Source organism: Barbus barbus, assembly GCF_936440315.1.
Source record: "Barbus barbus genome assembly, chromosome: 11".
In the NCBI taxonomy this organism is placed as follows: Eukaryota; Metazoa; Chordata; class Actinopteri; order Cypriniformes; family Cyprinidae; genus Barbus; species Barbus barbus.
In genome coordinates, this window is record NC_136739.1 from 9842557 (window position 1) to 9861604 (window position 19048).

The 19048-nt window shown below is 37.2% G+C and overlaps 1 protein-coding gene across 1 annotated transcript in view; it reads right to left on the reverse strand.

The window, feature by feature from the left end:
* Positions 1 to 19048, reverse strand: part of myo3b (myosin IIIB) — a gene marked incomplete at both ends in the record, with an annotated part of 144724 nt that overhangs the window by 87951 nt on the left and 37725 nt on the right. The window contains one exon of the mRNA XM_079428644.1: positions 9552 to 9617. Coding sequence (XP_079284770.1) covers positions 9552 to 9617 — 66 coding nt within the window. The remainder of the gene's footprint in view (positions 1 to 9551; positions 9618 to 19048) is intronic.

Here is a 19048-nt window from a genome sequence, read left to right on the forward strand (position 1 = left end):
CTGCTGCTTTTGTCAGCAGTCACATCATCAATAAATACAAGAGAACCAGTTCCACTGGCAGCCATACATGCCCACGCCATGACACTACCACCACCATGCTTCACTGATGAGGTGGTATGCTTAGGATCATGAGCAGTTCCTTTCCTTCTCCATACTCCTCTCTTCCCATCACTCTGGTACAAGTTGATCTTGGTCTCATCTGTCCATAGGATGTTGTTCCAGAACTGTGAAGGCTTTTTTAGATGTCGTTTGTCAAACTCTAATCTGGCCTTCCTGTTTTTGAGGCTCACCAATGGTTTACATCTTGTGGTGAACCCTCTGTAGTCACTCTGGTGAAGTCTTCTCTTGATTGTTGACTTTGACACACATACACCTACCTCCTGGAGAGTGTTCTTGATCTGGCCAACTGTTGTGAAGGGTGTTTTCTTCACCAGGGACAGAATTCTTCGGTCATCCACCACAGTTGTTTTCCATGGTCTTCCGGGTCTTTTGGTGTTGCTGAGCTCACTGGTGCGTTCCTTCTTTTTAAGAATGTTCCAAACAGTTGTTTTGGCCACGCCTAATGTTTTTACTATCTCTCTGATGGGTTTGTTTTGTTTTTTCAGCCTAATGATGGCTTTCTTCACTGATAGTGACAGCTCTTTGGATCTCATCTTGACAGTTGACAGCAACAGATTCCAAATGCAAATAGCACACTTGAAATTAACTCTGGACCTTTTATCTGCTCATTGTAATTGGGATAATGAAGGAATAACACACACCTGGCCATGGAACAGCTGAGAAGCCAATTGTCCCATTACTTTTGGTCCCTTAACAAGTGGGTGACACATATGCAAACTGTTGTAATTCCTACACCGTTCACCTGATTTGGATGTAAATACCCTCAAATTAAAGCTGACAGTCTGCAGTTAAAGCACATCGTGTTCATTTAATTTTAAATCCATTGTGGTGGTGTATAGAGCCAAAAATATTAGAATTGTGTCGATGTCCCAATATTTATGGACCTGACTGTATGCAGACAAATGCCGATTTTCTGAATAGTGACACTGGAGCATATAGGTTGTGGACAGCTAAGCATCTTCAGCTCAGTAAATACTCCTCGTAACTGAAGCACACAAACACACACAAAAAAAGAAAATGGGTTCTTCAGCAGTTCTTTGTCGTAGTTGAGGTGCTATATAGCACTGCTAAGTGTTTTTTTTGGCTCGTAATCATAGGGGAACCAATTTAATTGCTATATACCACCTATAAAGAACCTGTAATGGTTCTTCAGCAGTTCTTTGGGGTGGTTAAGGTGCTATATAGCCATCTTTAAAGATATAGGTGCTATGTAGCACTTAAAGTGGTTCCCCTATGATTACGAGCCAAAAAAAAAAACACTATTAGTGCTATTTAGCACCATAATTTTTTTTTATTATTATATATTTGCAATATAGGAATATACTCAAACTGTCATTTCTAATATAGTAAATTTAGTTCAGTCATGAAACTCTAGATCCCCCACTACAAGCTGTCAGATAATCACAAATCATTATACTACGGGGCCGTTGAATGCTTGAATCTGATTGGCTGACGAATGTTCTAAGGTGTGCAATTATTTTCAGGGAAACGTAGTTCCAGGCAGGTCTTGAGCACATTACATGATCATATCACTTCGCCAAATGATTTCTGTTATTTCAAAGGTCTTACAACAGCAAAATAACCAAAACCCACAACGACACTGGCCAAACAAATAAATACAGTAAACAAAAGGATAAAAACGACATATCTTGTCCATGTTTTTGCCACAAAATTACATTTATGTACGGAAAACACATAGCCTACTCTCTCTCTCCTGCTCTCAGTCTCTCCTTCACAGATGCACATACAGTTTGTGCACACCTTAAAGGAACACTCCACTTTTTTTTGGAAATAGGCAAATTTTACAACACCACTAGAGTTAAACAGTTGAGTTTTACCGTTTTTGAATCCATTCAGCCAATGTCCGGGTCTGGCGGTAGCACTTTTAGCTTAGTTTAGCATAGATCATTGAATCGGATTAGACCATTTGTTCATCAAAATGACCAAATATTTTCGATACTTTTAGTAGTCCCCAGCTAGGTGAACTAGTTATGATATAGCTCGGGACTACTTTCAGACGCTGCGTAATATCAATGTGCCTGCTGCACCCAAAATTATCGAAACTCTTTGGTCATTTTTGAGCGAGAGGCTAATGGTCTAATCCGATTCAATAATCTATGCTAAACTAAGCTAAAAGTGCTACCGCCAGACCCGGAGATCGGCTGAATGGATTCAAAAAAGGTAAAACTCAACTGTTTAACTCTAGGGGAGTTGTAAAATGAGCCTATTTGCAAAAAAAAAGTGGAGTGTTCCTTTAACATAAGTGGGTATAAGGATTTTCGACAGGCAAATTTTAAAATTTTAAAATACAAAAATAATATATTTTGTAGTTGTTCAAACAATAAGAAGGTTGTGTACACATAAATTCATATAAAAATGTTAAAATTAAGTGATATTAGTGTTTTTTCATCTAGATTAATCATCCGTAGCCTTAAAAAATTTAATGTGGTGCGACCATGATTTATATTAAAATTTATTAATTTCCTTAACATGCTTAAAATCTTTTTTAAATGTTCTCAGTAACTGAAGTGTTTAGAAACAAGTATTTGCATTTCTTTTGAGTTTTTGTACATAATGATCTCGTATTTTTGTTCTATAATTTCAGAGTTGCCTTCTTAATTGTAGTTAGCAGACTTATTTTTTCATACATGCATAAAACTGAGAAAAATATTTTTAAAATACCATTCACTTAAGCATACTATAGAGCAGTGATTCATATTTTAGCCACAGAAATTAGATAATTTATTTTTAATTTAATACAGTTATTGCTATTATTGGTTGCACCACATGATGAGTGGTCGCTCCAAATGACAAAAAGACCTTACATCATTAAAAATCTATTTAAAGAAACATGAGTGAAAAGTTCAGCATATGGCATTAACTGCAGTCATTTTTTTAGACCCAGTTATTTCTTCACCGGGAGCTTGATTAACAGGCAATTAGAGCAATCATAATGCCAAATCTGCCATTTTGTCCGACAAATAAACCAGACAGGAGAGTAGATTAACATCAGTGGACTTGAACTTGAAAAATAGTGTTTATTGATATCTTTTCACAGTTGAAACAAGATACCTTCTGATGTTCATTCATGTTTATTTTGTGCTATAACTAGTAAGAGATGATCGGTCACATGCCGCTTGAACTGAGGTGCTACAGCAATCTGTAACGACACATTAAAGAGCCACACATTTGTTGTTTGAATTTCTTTAAAAAATTACTAAATTTGAACTCTGAGACTTTGTTTAATACCGAAAGGTACCTGCTCTGTCAGCATGTTGTCAGTGTCTTCTTTGCTCCGATGTATTTTTCACTGCATGAGAACATGATGTGTGGCATAAAAATGCCATGGTTTGTCGGATTGGTTTGTCTGACTTAGCAACAGTAACTAAGGGCGGTTCAGTTGCTGGCTCAGGTTCTGAGATGAAATCATAGATATCTTTCTTACAGCAGAAAATTACATCTGGAGTTTGTGCTAGACTGCAGGGTCAGAATTAACATGCTGCCTATGGTGAGCGTTTATTTTACTTTGCTTGGCAGTGGAATCTGGTAAAATAGATTAAAATAGTTATTAATAAATGCATAATTACCAATCTGAAATTAGATGCTCTAAATTCTATTTTTGCATTTTTTCTCATATTGTACAAAGATTACACAAACCGCTCGTAATGACCCAAACTGCATAAAAATCTATTCCAAATTACATTAAAATAAAGTATTTTGTGTATATAAACCATTAATTGAATATAAAAGCACAAAAACTGTGAATCTGGGGCACATATCTATAATGGAAAACACTTTGCAGTGGTCGCACCACATGATATTTTCAAATTCAGTCCAAATTTACAAGCACAGAATTAGCCACCTAAACAAAACAAGCTAGCTTCCTATGAAAGGTCACTATGAAATTTATGATAAAAATAAATGCTTTTAGAAATAACTTAATATTCATTGTTTTTTTGAGGTCATACCACATGATATCCAAATGTGGTAACTACATACCAGCCATTAAATAGGTTATTTTTTTCCAAATTTGAAAGAGAGTTACAAACCAGCTCTATGGGTCCTTGGCAAATTGTTATATGATGCAAAGTCTTATCTTTGAATGGATTTCAACATAAAACTACCAAAATGGTAGTTTCTTGATGGTCGCACCACATGATATTTCATAAAATGGAGATTATTGGACAAATTTTGTTTGAATATTATGCATTGTAATTTTATACAGTATTACAAACCACTTTGGAAAACATGCCAAATAGTGCAGAAAATTTTTCTGAATAAATTTAGGGTAATTTCAAAGATGTTTCCAAAACAAAAGTTTGCTGGATGGTCGCACCACATGATGTTTTGACACTTTGAATAACAGAAAAATTACAAATAACTAATGTTTTTTGAAAAATTAAATTTGGTACATATGTGGGAGAGGTACTTCTTATATATGGCATAATTTTATACATTTAAAACATTTTTTAACTGAAAAAAAATGTAATCGGACAGAACATTTAGGCGTCACGTCTTTGACCCATGTGCTAATGTAGTTAGTGCTACTCTGACGATTTTATCAGTAACATAGTTTAAGAACTTAAAAACTACATGACTTCTCACAAGCGAGGTAACAGCAACGACCCTGTTCATGGAGAAAATTAACTTAAAGTCTGGCTATAACTAGAGACACTGCTGCCGAACACAGACTCACAGAGGTAACGTTAATCTCTCTCTCTCTCTCTCTCTCTCTCTCTCTCATAACTTAGTTATTAACTGTATTAACTGCATTAGTCTACTATCAATGGCTCAAGCCTCCGTTACGGTTTAAAATGACGTTTTGGCAAGGGAGGTGGTGGATGAGATGCAGAAGAAATAATCCTACTCACAATAGTGATTTAAGTAGAAAAACCGGACGAATGCCTTGAAATATAATCTGATCAATGTCTTGAGGTGTGGCAACCGTAGTATAAGCGGAATAATTGACTCCGGACCGTTGAATTATTTGAAAAATAATGCACACCCGAGGTGTAACGGCTACAACGCAGCTGTGCATTATTTTTCTAATAATTCATCGGCCTGTCGTCAATAATTCCTTACATATTACATGCAACCCATGGCTGTAACTAAACATGAAGCATAATTAATTTTAAATACAAAACTAGTATTCAATTGAAATTAATTTACTAAATTTTTTATAATACAACACCATTTAATTTTTTTATTCAATAATATGTAAGTATTTCATGTTAAACTATTTTATTAATAATAATTTAACACATTTCCTGTTTTTTTAGGTTTGCAGGATATTATGTAGTTCTCATATATTTGTGTTTCTGGTACAGTTTTGGCATGTCTGCTAATTATGCAAGATAAATACATATAAAAAAACATACATATACAGGGCCTAAAATTAACACTCGCCAAGCACCAAATGCGAGTAAAAATCGGCGTTGGCTAGTACATGTAAAGGCCAATTGACACCGCACAGACAAACGCTAACAAACTCCAACAAACTAGTCTGTTGGAGTTTGTTGGATCAGTGTGTTACCCCTGTTGGCATTGGTTGCTGTTGGTTGGAGTTTGTTTTCACCCGACAGTGTCAGTCGCCAATTGGTGAGTACAACTTTTACGAAATATAAGAATGTAGTAAAAATAATAAATAAATAAAATAATCTTTTCCGAAGACAAGATCATTATGATAAGCGAAAAGAGCGAATCAAATAATAGATACAAACAGACTGTTAAGGTCAGCGCAGTGTGATGGCCAGCTTGTCCTTAGACACGGTTCTAATAACTTATACCTGAGATTACTACTTTATTTCAGAAGATTAACTTTTTTCTTCTTTATTCTTCATAACCCGAGAATGTGGCGACACATACCTGGGGTTACGCCGCAGAAACGGTGCAGTGCAAGTAGGCTATGTTTGAAAGGTTGCTCGCCTCATTTGCCTGTAAGTTACATAGACGCAGCCGCTTTAGCGCACCAGTAGCGCTTCAAAGGACGAAGACACACACACAATTATGTCAAAATACACGGTTTTGGCGAGTTACCTCGTAAACGTAGTCTTAAATGAGTTATAAAGTCTTAAATGACCATAAAGAGTTTGGAGAAAATAGGGTGTCAGATCGGCGTCATGCTCATGCAGCGCATCAGGTTTTACTTTACTTTACTTTACTTTTAGTCATTTAGCAGACGCTTTTATCCAAAGCGACTTACAAATAAGAAAAAATAACTAAAACTAAAAGTTAACACTCTCTAAATACTCTATACACACCCATTTAAGAAAATACAGAAATTAAATAAAATTGACAAATGCATACAACAACAACATTTCAATAGTAAACATATAATGGAAAAAAATAATAATAATAAAAATAAAAAGCGATACTAATATCCTTTGCAGGTGTCCTAGCCCGGTGGAGTCGCATGGTAGAGTCGATGGTCTTTACACTCTTTACTTTTTACTTTAGGTTTTAAGGCCAATTCACATCGCATAGACAAACGCCAACAAACTCCAACAAACAAGTTGGACTTTGGATTTAGAATCTTAGGAAAAATAACTGTCATGTTCACACTGCACCAACAGACACCGACCAACTCTATATCTATAAGCATATTCAGTCGGGTGAAAACAAACTCCAACCAACGCCAACCAATGCCAACAGGGGTAGCACACTGATCCAACAAACTCCAACAGACTAGTTTGTTGGCGTTTGTCTGTGCGGTGTGAATTGGCCTTTAAAGAGACAGCGCTGATTTTAAAGTGAAACCTGCTGAAGTCTGTCATTGATGTAAATCACAGAACAAAAGAAAAAGAGAAATCACTGGTCTGCTCTAGTCGCTGATTAATAAAGATGAATTTGTATAGTTTATGCTTATACAATTTATGGTTTGTGAAGATTGTTTTAAAATCACTTAATATTTCAGAGCCTATTAAAATTGAGGAAAAATGCATTTAATAGAGACACCAGTTAGCAGTGGTATTAATGCTTCATTAATAGGCTACTTAGTAAAAAGATGCCATTAAAAACATATTTAAAATATACAATCTTTACGTTGTTTCTACATTAATTTGGATGTTCAATGTGAAATTATAACAATATAAATATGCGATTAATCATGATTAATTACAGAGAAATGTGTGATTACTTTGTGAAATCGATTGACAGACAGTACTAACGTTAACTTTTTATAGATTTTAAATTTCAATTTAATTTCAAATTTTATAGAAAAGAGATCGGGACGGCCCCCACCCCCTTGGCCCCCTTCGAATTTTCAGTTCGATAATCTGGCCCTCAAATGAAGCTAACTGAATAGCCCTGCTCTAATCCGTTAACATGGGTGAGGAAAACAAATACGCACCACATATACGTTCCGCAAACAGAGTACGTGCAAAACAGGCGTAACACGATGGACTGCTCCGTTTGCCGAAAACATGCAAAGGACAAGAATCTCAATGTTTTTTCAACAACAAAAAAAGATAACAAATCTGTTTTTTGGGGTTTTTTGTAAGTAAAATAAAGGACAAATTAAAAACATTGTAAATATGTTTAGTCGTTATAGTAGCGTTTTTTGCAAAAACAGTTTCATGGCCGATAAAAAATATTTTTGGCCGGTAAGTTTTACCAGGTCACCGTCCATTGGCAGGTGTGGCAAAAAGTTAGTTTTAGGCCCTGTACATACATATCTCCCACCCAATAACTAGGTTAATACATATATTATACCAGTGGCAGGTTGCATAAACTACTTAGACTAGTCTTAAAAATTTATATTTGAAAAAGTCATCTAACTTTTAGTCATCTAGTCATATCTTTTTAAAAACAGTTACAAAAAGCTAGATTGGTCTAATCTAAATCTAGACTGATTACGTTTTATTACTGCAAGATGATCAAACACAGTCTTAACTAGAGGCTATGTTTGTGTTCATTTTTATGTTGCTTTTTTGATATCTGGCAGCCTTTTGCTTGGAGTTTAATGAAGTAAAGCCGAATTCTATTTGCTTTACTAAATAATTAGCTTTAGCTTAAAAAAAATTACACTATTTTCTTTTAGAGATGCTTTACAGACAAATCTGAACTGAATTTCCATAATTGATTCTGCTATTTCCTGTTGATCTCTTTATAGAATACAAATTGTGTCAAATAATTTGACTTGACTTTACCGTGGTAACACTACTCACTATCCCCTTGTTATTGAATACTTTGGATGACAGAATGACGTAAAAGATAACTGTCATATTGGTCAAACACAAGTAATTATTTTTCCTATCACAAATCAAAGTGTACCTTTAACAAACAGTTCAGGTTAAATGACAGAAGCTATCTCAAGTTGGAACTTCAAAAGCATTCTATTCTAGAAACTAATAGCTAGTTAACAGCTCTTCAAAATTGAATTACACATGAAAATGAATAGAGGATGTCAGAAAAAAATGGTATAAGCTTCCACAGTCATACTACAGTACACAGAGTCTGCTGGAATAACCTGAAGTTAAGTGTCTTGCTCAAGGGCGCAATGCTGTTAGTTAATGGCTCAACCAGTTTGAGACTTGAAACAACCAACCTTGAATTTTAACCACAACACCAACCAGCCATGTGTGTGGCAGACTACACACAGGCTATCAGGAGCACTTAAAGAGCACTCAGGATTAAATCCCACCAGCACACAGAAACACACACAAACACGCTTAATGAATATGACTGCGTCTGTGCTTTCAATTCATCACGAGCGGCCAGCAGACCTGCCACACTGACAAATGAATAACTACCACAAATAAATGAGTCAATTAGCATTCACAGCCCTCCTGCCGTGCACACAACATCCCTCTCTCTGATGTTTTCATTCTCAATAATGAAATAATAATCTGGGCTTTTCATTGCTTTTATTTGTACAGACACACAAACACACACACACACAAGAGAGCTGGACCTCTTTTATTTACAGCCTGTCTGACAGGAATTAAACCGTACATCTGAGAGGCGTTTGTGGAAACTTCTCACTGCATGTTTTGCTCATACAGAAACAGACAGAATTGGTCTTGTCAAGTGACATTACAGCTGAACCTAGGATGCGGTACAACAACACAAAAAAGACCTGGACACTTAAGTCACACTTAAAATATCTGAATATCATTGCATTACAAATATCACGAGATGTTAATTTTAAAGAAAGATACAACAGCACACTTAAGCCCAAAACACACTGCACTATTTTCGGCTGTCCCACAAACACTTACTTTCTCAGAACCACTGAGAAATTCGAACACATATCCTGTCTAATGTAAATTCTAGAGATCAGTATTTCTCAGTACTACACAGATTCAGGAGTAAAAACATGAAAAACTGGCAAGTGGCTTGAAGTAAAAAATAAAACACAATGCTAGTGACAGCACACATCAAAGGCTGAGTTTGGTCTGTACAGAAGAGAGAGATGAAGCTGCTGTACTCACTGAGCAATGAAGTGACAGAAACTTCTGCACCAGTGCTCCGGGTGGCGGAGGGTAGGAGATGGGTTCCTGCATATAAAACACAAAGACACAACACACGTGAATGAGACATAAGCAAACGTATCGGATTGGCCTCCTTCAGGGAGGGTAAATAAATTACAAAGCTATAGGAACAACTGTGTTTGTTCAGAACAAATGTCTGTTCGCATTCATCTCCCTACACAAAGAAAAGCAGAAAATACAAACGCCTCATTCAGGTACAGACCTGTAGCCAAGAACAGCTATTCAGAACAGCTCGTTTAGAAATCAAATGCTGCAGTCCTACTCTAAAATCAATATGTTCTCTTACCTTCTCTTTATACTTTCACCATCAAAATCTCCCAATACTTTCTTACATTAATTGCAGACTTCAGGTTATAAATACAGCATATTGTTGTTATGCATTATTATATTAAACTACTGCATATTTTGACAATGTTGGGTTTAGCAACGATGTCTGGGAGAGTTGTTGTAGTATCACTTATAAAAAAGTTTTTGTTAATATTTTGCATTAGATCGTATTTTTCTATATTTACATTTTAGTTAAAGTTTTTCAAATTTGTTGTTTTTATCTTTTTTTTTGTTGATTTTTTTTTATTATGTTTTAGTTTTAGTTAATTTACTTTCAGTTATTTCAGTGCTTGAACAAACTAAATGAAAATGAACATTATTATATTTTATTTTATTACAGATAATATATATTTTTTTTAATTAATGATTTTTTTTTTATTATTTTAGTTTATGACAGTAACCCTGTCAGGAGGGCAATTTGAAGCTCTCTTCTGTAGTGCAATCCAAATAGTTTTTTTTTTCATATTGCTCTTTGTTTCATACACAACTAGTACCATCTGGTGCCTCAGACGACTTCGTTACTTCAGTATATATTATAATATATTACTATATTTTCAACATATTTTCAAATTATTTACATACTATTATAGCTTTTATTAATAATTTGATTTAGTTTTACTTTTATATTTTCCATTAAATTTTAATTTCAGGTTTATTTTTATTATTATTTAGTTGTCATTTTCATTATTTTATATCTAATACTTCATGTTTAATACGTCTCTATAGTACTTCTTATTTAATTAGTTACTGTTGTACTTCAAGTTGAGCATGAAAAAAAAAAGTGAAAAGATGTCTTGGCAATTAGCTGGAATAAAATCTTTTTTAATTTTTTTATTATTCAGTTAACATTTAGGGCCAGTTTTACTAAACAGGCCAAATTAGTGTGAGCCAAATTCCAAAACAGCGCCGATGGGTGTGGAAATTTCTGCGCATTATTTACTAACAACTCGCAAATTAAAGAACACACACACAACATCTCATTTGTATATCGACCAATGCAATATACCAAGCGCAGTGCAAATTAGCGTAGTCACGAATAAACTATATAGAAATAAATAAGCCACGGTGCGCTGAAAAGAACCGGAGGCCAAAAAATGAAGGGTTGCAACAGTTTTGATAGACCTGATATTGCTTGACTCCTAGATCAGGGTTCCAAGTCATCTTTTATTTCCTGAAGCAAATTAAAAATAACATGGCTTGGCATATGATATGTTCGGATAATGTGTTTTTAAATTAATATGTGTGGAAAAATCCTCTCCCTTCTACCACGCGCTCTCTGTTCTCTGTGGTGCCTCTCCTAGCAACAAATTGCATCCATTTCAAGCCCAAAATAGTTTAAGACATGCTTTTTTGGGGGTTAAATAATGGCGCAAATGCCAGTAATTTGACGAGCGCAAATGTTTGTAAATCTCGTTACGTGATTCATTTGAATACTCTCCTACCATAAATTTTGCGCCTGAAAGGGAAACTCCTACAAATGCATATTCAATAAGGTCAGGTGCAAAAATAACGGTGTCCACGCCTTTTCAGCGCTGATTCTTCTCTTTGCGTCTTTGGTAAAATCTGACAGTACAATTTTAATGCCACAAGACGGTTTGCACTGGCGCAAGCTGTTAGTAGAACTGGCCGTTAATTTGTTTCAAGTGGGATTTTTTATGGTTTTAGTTATAATTTTTTGTTTTAGTTAATGATATTAACCCTGTTTGTTGCTAGGTTGATTGACTGTTTTATGCATTGTATTTTTTATTTTTATCTTTTTTTCTCACAAAAGTAACCTGTAGCAAGTTTAATCCAGTAATTAATTAGGAATCACAGTTGCCAAAAGGAGTCTGCCAGACTGTGACGTATATTTTGCAATTATTCTGAATTTTAAAAGTCACTATTGCTGGTCTTCAATGATAATGATAAGTTATTTAAATAAACACATCAAGAAATAATAAGGGTTCATGATATTTTCCAAAAACCAAACATTTCCAAACTTTTGAAGGGCACTGTACAATATATACTTATGAGAACTACCAAACCTTTTTGTTTTAACTTTTCTATTTCCATTTTTGCATGTGTGTTTGAGTGACAGTAATGACTGAAGTACGTCAAACCCCACAAGCCCTCAGCACTTGAGTTGAGAGTTTTTACTTCAGAGAGGCAGACTTAAGCGAGTCTTGAGCTCTTCAGTAGAGCAGGTTGTATCTCAGATGAGCTGCTGTATATCTTAGTGAGGTGGAGTTGTAAGTGTTTAAGTCTTTAAGGCGCAGACAGTGGGCCAGGGACGCGTCGGTCCGCTGCAGGATGACAAACGAGCCGCCCTGCAGAGTGTCTGGCAGGCAACATCTGTCCGCAGAGCTGCCGAGTTATGAGAACGAATAATCCCTCTGTCAGCTACACTCAGACAGAGCCATCTATTAACTCACACACACACTTTCACATGCCCATATATTAGCACACACATTCTCACAGGCTCATTTATTAACACACAAGCAGCTCTCAGTGGCTGTGATGCTGTGAGGCCTCAACCTCTGGGACAGTTTTAGGCCATCAAAGAAAACATCATTTTTAAGAGCAACATGCTGGAAAATGTCTTCCTGAACAACATACAGTTCATTGGAGACATTTGTACTCTAAAAAGTGTGTTTGTTTACATTTATTTATTCAAACCCTTTTGAAATAGAAGTGCAAGAGGGTCTAAAACACTCTAAAGTCCAGTTTCCAGTCCTTTCTGAAAGCATTACATTCAGTTCCTACTGAAGTATGTTATGTTAGAGTATTATTTCTGTAACATAGAGGTGGCGGTACTGGTCTGCTCATCTCTAATAATTGGAAATTTACTCCTTTACCATCTCTGAGTATCAACAGCTCCTTTGAATCACATTCGATTACCTACCCTCTAAAAATCCATTTTGTAGTTGTTTATCGTCCTCCAGGACCACTAGGTAACTTTGTGGAAGAATTAGATTTATTGCTCTCAACCTTTCCTGAGGATGGTACTCCCTTAGTTTTACTTGGAGGCTTCAACATCCACCTAGATAAACCTCAGGCTGCTGACTTCCACACTCTACTTGCCTCTTTTGATCTCAAAAGACTGTTAACTACGGCTACTCACAAATCAGGCAACCAACTGGACCTTATTTACACAAGACAACGCTCCACCGATCACGTAATGGTTATTCCACTGCACACCTCGGATCACTTCCTCCTCGCTCTTAACCTCAACATGTTTCCTGACACATCACATACCCCTCCACATGTCACTTTTCGACGTAACTTGCATTCACGCTCACCCTCCCGGCTATCTGCTAGGGTTTCATCTTCGCTTCCTTCCCCTAAACAGTTATCATCTCTTGATGCCAGCAGTGCTACTGATACTACTTTCTGCCCCTTATCTTCCAGGCCAGCCCGTACCACCCCTTCTGCACCTTGGCTATCTGATGTTCTCTGTGAACATCGTTCTAAACTCAGGGCTGCAGAAAGGGTAAAGCGCAAATCACAAAATCCTACTGACCTTAATTTATATCGATCACTCCTCTCTGACTTATCTGCTAATGTTTCCACTGCTAAAAGGACATACTACCATGACAAAATTTTTCGTGAGTTCTTCAAAGTACCTTGGAGAGGTGAGGTATCCAAGTCGCAACATCTAGCTACTAGGGTGCCTCAGGGCTCAGTTCTCGGACCACTTCTCTTTTCTGTCTACATGGCATCACTAGGTTCTGTCATTCAGAAACATGGCTTTTCATATCACTGCTATGCTGATGACACTCAACTCTACCTCTCATTCCATCCTGATGATCTGACGATAGCTGCTCGCATCTCAGCATGTCTAACAGACATTTCTTGCTGGGTGATGGACCATCACCTTCAACTCAACCTAGCTAAGACAGAACTGCTTGTAGTTTCAGCTAACCCATCACTTCATCACAATTTCACCTTCCAGTTAGGCACATCAACCATAACTCCTTCAAAAACAGCTAGAAACCCTGGAGTTGTGATTGATGATAAGATGACTTTCTCAGACCACATTGCTAAAGCTGCCCGGTCCTGCAGATTAGCATTATACAATATTAAGAAGATCCGGCCCTTTCTCTCAGAACATGGAAAGTTCAGGCTCTTGTTCTGTCCAGACTTGACTATTGCAATGCTCTCTTGGCAGGTCTTCCAGCCAATTCCATCAAACCTCTACAATTAATCCAAAATGCTGCTGCAAGATTAACCTTTAATGAGCCGAAAAGAATGCACGTCTCGCCTCTGTTCATCAATTTGCACTGGCTACCAATAGCTCCTCGCATTAAATTCAAGGCATTAATGTTTGCACTGGCTCTGCACCCCTTTACCTAAATTCATTACTTCAGACTTATGTGCCCTCTAAAAGCTTGCGTTCTGCAAGTAAACGACGCATTATTGTGCCATCCCAAAGAGGCACAAAATCACTTTCACAGACTTTTTCATTAACTGGTGCAGGGACGTGCACAGGAATTTTGAGGGGCAGTTGCTCTGACCTGAAAAAAGGGCACCCCCCCCCCAAAAAAAAAAAAACTCACGGGCTATATGAAGGACTGAGAATAACAGGGTCTTTATTAAAATATATATACACAAAGAGGTAAAACACTGAAATACAGCACTCAATCACCTTAACTACTACTAATAATAACGCAGAAAAACATGACTTGAGTCATGAAAATCCCTACATCAATATCCCTATCAATATCCTATCAAGTCATTATGTTCTGCTCAGGCAAGATCTTTGAAATGACCTCTAAAATAGCCATTGTTTTTTTAGATTACAATTATTTAGCATGCAGCTCTTTAACCCTATACTTTCTAGCATGGTCCTCTCATCTCATATTTGGTGATCATCACTTAGGCCTACCTGCCCTATGTGCCTCGTCACCTCTGATTTTTGAACTAATCAATCATGTTAACAACTTTACACCACTTGTTGTGAATTTCACTGACACTGTAGTAGGGTCACTTTGTGAAAATCTAAATCTAAATGGTTAATTATAGATCTAGTAAGACAGAAACTCACCTGTTCCCCACTCATATTGGTCTGAAAAGGTAAAGAGGTGTTTCAGGTCTCGGGAGACTAGCATAAATTGACCGACAGCGCCATCTGCTGTTTTGGAAAAGAAATTTGCTGAGAAAATCTGCCCGCACACGTGTGAGAAAATCAGCCTGTCGCATTTGTGAGAAAATCAAGCCAAGTTTCCTCATAAAAAGGCAAATGAGTCTCACAGTTGTAACACACAATACATATATTTGTCCACACCTCTGCATTTTCTCTCAAATAGAGTTTTGTATTTGAAAATCACTTTACGTTTGTTTGAAAGTTGAGTTTTTCTTTGCAAAGCAGATTGTGTTTATTTGCAAAACACTGGATTTGTTTGATAAATATCGGCACAAAAATAGCTCCATATGAGACGCGGCCTCACCCGACAACCGCGACAATCTCGCGCCCGCTCATGCAGGCTCAGCTCAGGTGCCCGTCACGTGCAGCGCTGCAGCAGCCACGTAAACAGAGTTTGCCCTTCCCCTACTGACTTTCACTTTCGGTGCCCGAATAGAAGTGAATGAGGCTTTTCGATTTTTTTTTTAATTATTATTATTAATCTAGGCCTACGTGAAAATCTGCATCCGTTGTACGATGTTGTTGTTTTTTTCCTCGGAAGGGCAACGTGAGTCGAAAAGGGCATATGGGCAGTTGCCAGGGCAACCTGAGCAACCCCTCTGTGCACGTCCCTGAGTAACTGTTCCCATCTGGTGGAATGACCTGCCCAAATCAATCCGAGCAGCTGAATCCTTACCCATCTTCAAGAAACAGCTAAAAACGAATCTCTTCCATCTTTATTTGACCCTCTAACTCTAGCACGCTCTATTCTAATTTTATTTTATCCATCTGTCTTCTTTTTATTTAAAAAAAAAAACAACAAAAAACACATTTGACCTTCTATCAATTGCATATTTAATCTCTAACTGCTAGCTTTGCTTGTAAAACTAACATTAGCTTTATTTTTTATATTCTATCTACTTGTTTCTTATGAAAACAACAAACAAACAAAAAAAACAATACGTTTCTTTTTTCTATATTCTATCTACTCGTTTTCTTAAAAAAAAAAAAAAAAAAAAAACTTTTTATGTGTACTGCGTTAGGCTAACCAATACTTGTAATAGCACTTGCATGTTGTTGCTCTTTTGTTGATTTTGGACTCGATGACTTGATTTTGGCAACAATGACTAAGCTTCTAAACTCTAAAGTATACTACCAGTATTGGGGTAAGGCATTACAAGTAATGTGAGTTATGTAATCAGAATACTTTTTTCCAATTAGTAAAGTAATACATAGCTTACAAGAAAACTTACAAGAAAATATCAGAGTTACTTTTTCAATGTAAGCTAATTTGTTTTCACTTTTGGTGTGTAAGGGCCTTTACAGCTGCCAAAAAATATAACTTTTTTGTTATTAAAAATAAACAAGCTAGTCCAGCCCAGGTGACAAAAAGTAATGCAAAAGTAACAAAATGCATTACTTTCCATTTAGAAAAAAACTAAGTAATGCAAAAAGGTACTTTTTTGTGGAGTACTGCAATAATATAATGCATTACTTTCCCCAACACTACTGTAATGCCATGTTTTTTGAGTCTAAAATACAGTTACAAAACAATGTTGTAAGAATTGACCTAAATGATATCAGAATAGATGTGCTCAATGCTCATGTGCCAGTAAAAGCTCTGTGACGAGGACAGGAAGAGAAACAGCAATATGATTATATTCACAATTCATCTTACTGTGTGATGGGCTGTTGTTAGGCAAATACGAACGTGGAGCTCTCATCTTTTTATTTATATTCCCTCTACTTCTGCTTCAAGATCTCCTTATTTTTTTTCCTCAATGACTCTTAATCTAGTTTTGGCTTGATTGAAGTCCCAAACAGACATAAAGAGATGTAAAGAGCAGTGTAGGTCAAAGGACAGACATACTACTTAAAAACACATCTTCTCCATCTTTCATCAGAAACTATCACCAAGAACAAAGCATCAGGCATATAAACCAACTCCTGTTAAACACAGTTTTCTTTTTTCCACGGTAATCTGTCATTCTGCGCTGCTCTAAGTCACTGGGTGCTTTGATAGATATTCAGACAGGCCGTCCTCTCTGAAGAACACATCAAAGGAAAATAACTGACTCCTTCAATGCAAAATATAATGCGTGCCTGCAGCCACACGCTCGCCTTGATGTTGCAGTGCTGTAGAGAGCTGCTTATACATAACAAAGTGAAGGCAATGTCGCTGATGGCGCAGCTATTGTGCTGGGTAAATTCTGCTGTGGTATTCACCATCATTGGGTGTTCATGAGCACAGGCGAACAGGATGTAAACACGCTTGGTTTATTCCAATCTAGCCGCAGAGCCATTAAACTCTAACTGGCAAACAGTCACGCTTTCAGCCATTTTACTCAAAACATCAGTTTGTTACGCTGTAGATGACAAGCTAGACACAGACGGGGAGGGAGAGATAGATAGATTTATATACATAAATGTAAGAGTGAACCTCATAGAACCTGTCAGGTATACATCTACAGTAGGTCATATTTAAACCCGAAATCTGAAAAAAAATATATATATACTTTGAGTAAACATAATTAATAATTAAGCCTATTTTCAGGACCAACCGCCCCCCCCCCCCAAAAAAAAAAAAAACCTAAACAAAAATGGTGTATTGTCTAATTTTAAAGTATTTTGTATGTGTTACACATATAGTTCACCCAAAAATTTACATTTGCTGAAAATGTATGCACCCTTAGGCCACGATATAGATGAGTTTGCTTCTTCATAGGTACAGATTCGTAGAAATGTAGCATTACATTATTTGCTCACCAATGGATCCTCTGCAGTGAATGGCTGCCGTCAGAATGAGAGTCCAAACAGCTGATGAAATAATTCACAAGTAATCAACATGACTCCAGTCCATCAATCAACATGTTGTGAAGTCAGAAAGCATTATTATGGATAGAGCACCCGTATTTTGTCCAGAAGCAATGGTTTAATGTTAAAACACATTAATGGTGGATTTGTTTCTTACAAACACGCAGCTTTTCGCTTCACAAGACATTAATTGATGGACTGGAGTGGTGTGGTGTGGATTACTTGTGGATTATTGTGATGTTTTTATCTGCTGTTTAGACTCTCATTCTGATGGCACCCATTCATTGCAGAGAATCCACTGGTGAGCAAGTGATGTAATGCCACATTTCTACAAATCAAAAATTAATTGATTACTATATTATTTACGGGGAAAATTACTTTAATTGAACATATATATATATATATATATATATATATATATATATTGTGACAAGTGTCCCGAGCACCTATCAGCGTCGCCTTGGCAACAGATGAGAAACACCTGCACACAATCACCGCGGGCTGGCCGGTCACAGCTGAAGCCAATCAGCCGAGGGCTACAAAAGCCGCTTCGCCGCACAAGAGGGTGAGAAATGTCTCCACAAGGAAGCGAACTAACGGTGTCTTGTTTCCCTCTCCAGACAGCAGCGCGTGACCGACCAGCCCATCGTTTGAAGCACGAAGCACGCAGCCCGGAGCACATAAGACGGAGGAAAGAGGCGGACCACACAGCACAGTCCGCCTTCTCTACTTGCACTTTCTTCAATAAATTACACCCTTTGTTGCACCTGACCCTGTCGTGTGATTCTTCAGCCCGCCACACTGGTGGAGAATGCGGGCATGTTACTGAAGAATCACCGACTACCCTAGAGCACGTAAATATAATTTTGTTCTCCCCGTGCCCTGAAGACCTTTTTTTATTATTATTTTTCCCCCCTTGTTTTTTTGCTCTTCCATATGTTTCCAGGCGGCGATTCCTCCCCAGCCATGGAAGAACTACTGAAACACCTCACCGAAATCAGCATCCGCCAGCAACAAATTGTAGAACACATGGCCGCTCGACAGGGTGAAACGGAGCATGAGGTCGCCGCTCTCCGTACCGCCACTGCCCAGTGGGTTCCGCTGCCAGATCCCCGTGCGCAGGCCGCCCAGCTCCTGCCGAAGATGACGGCCCACGACAACGCGGAGAACTATTTGAAGATGTTCGAGGCCATCG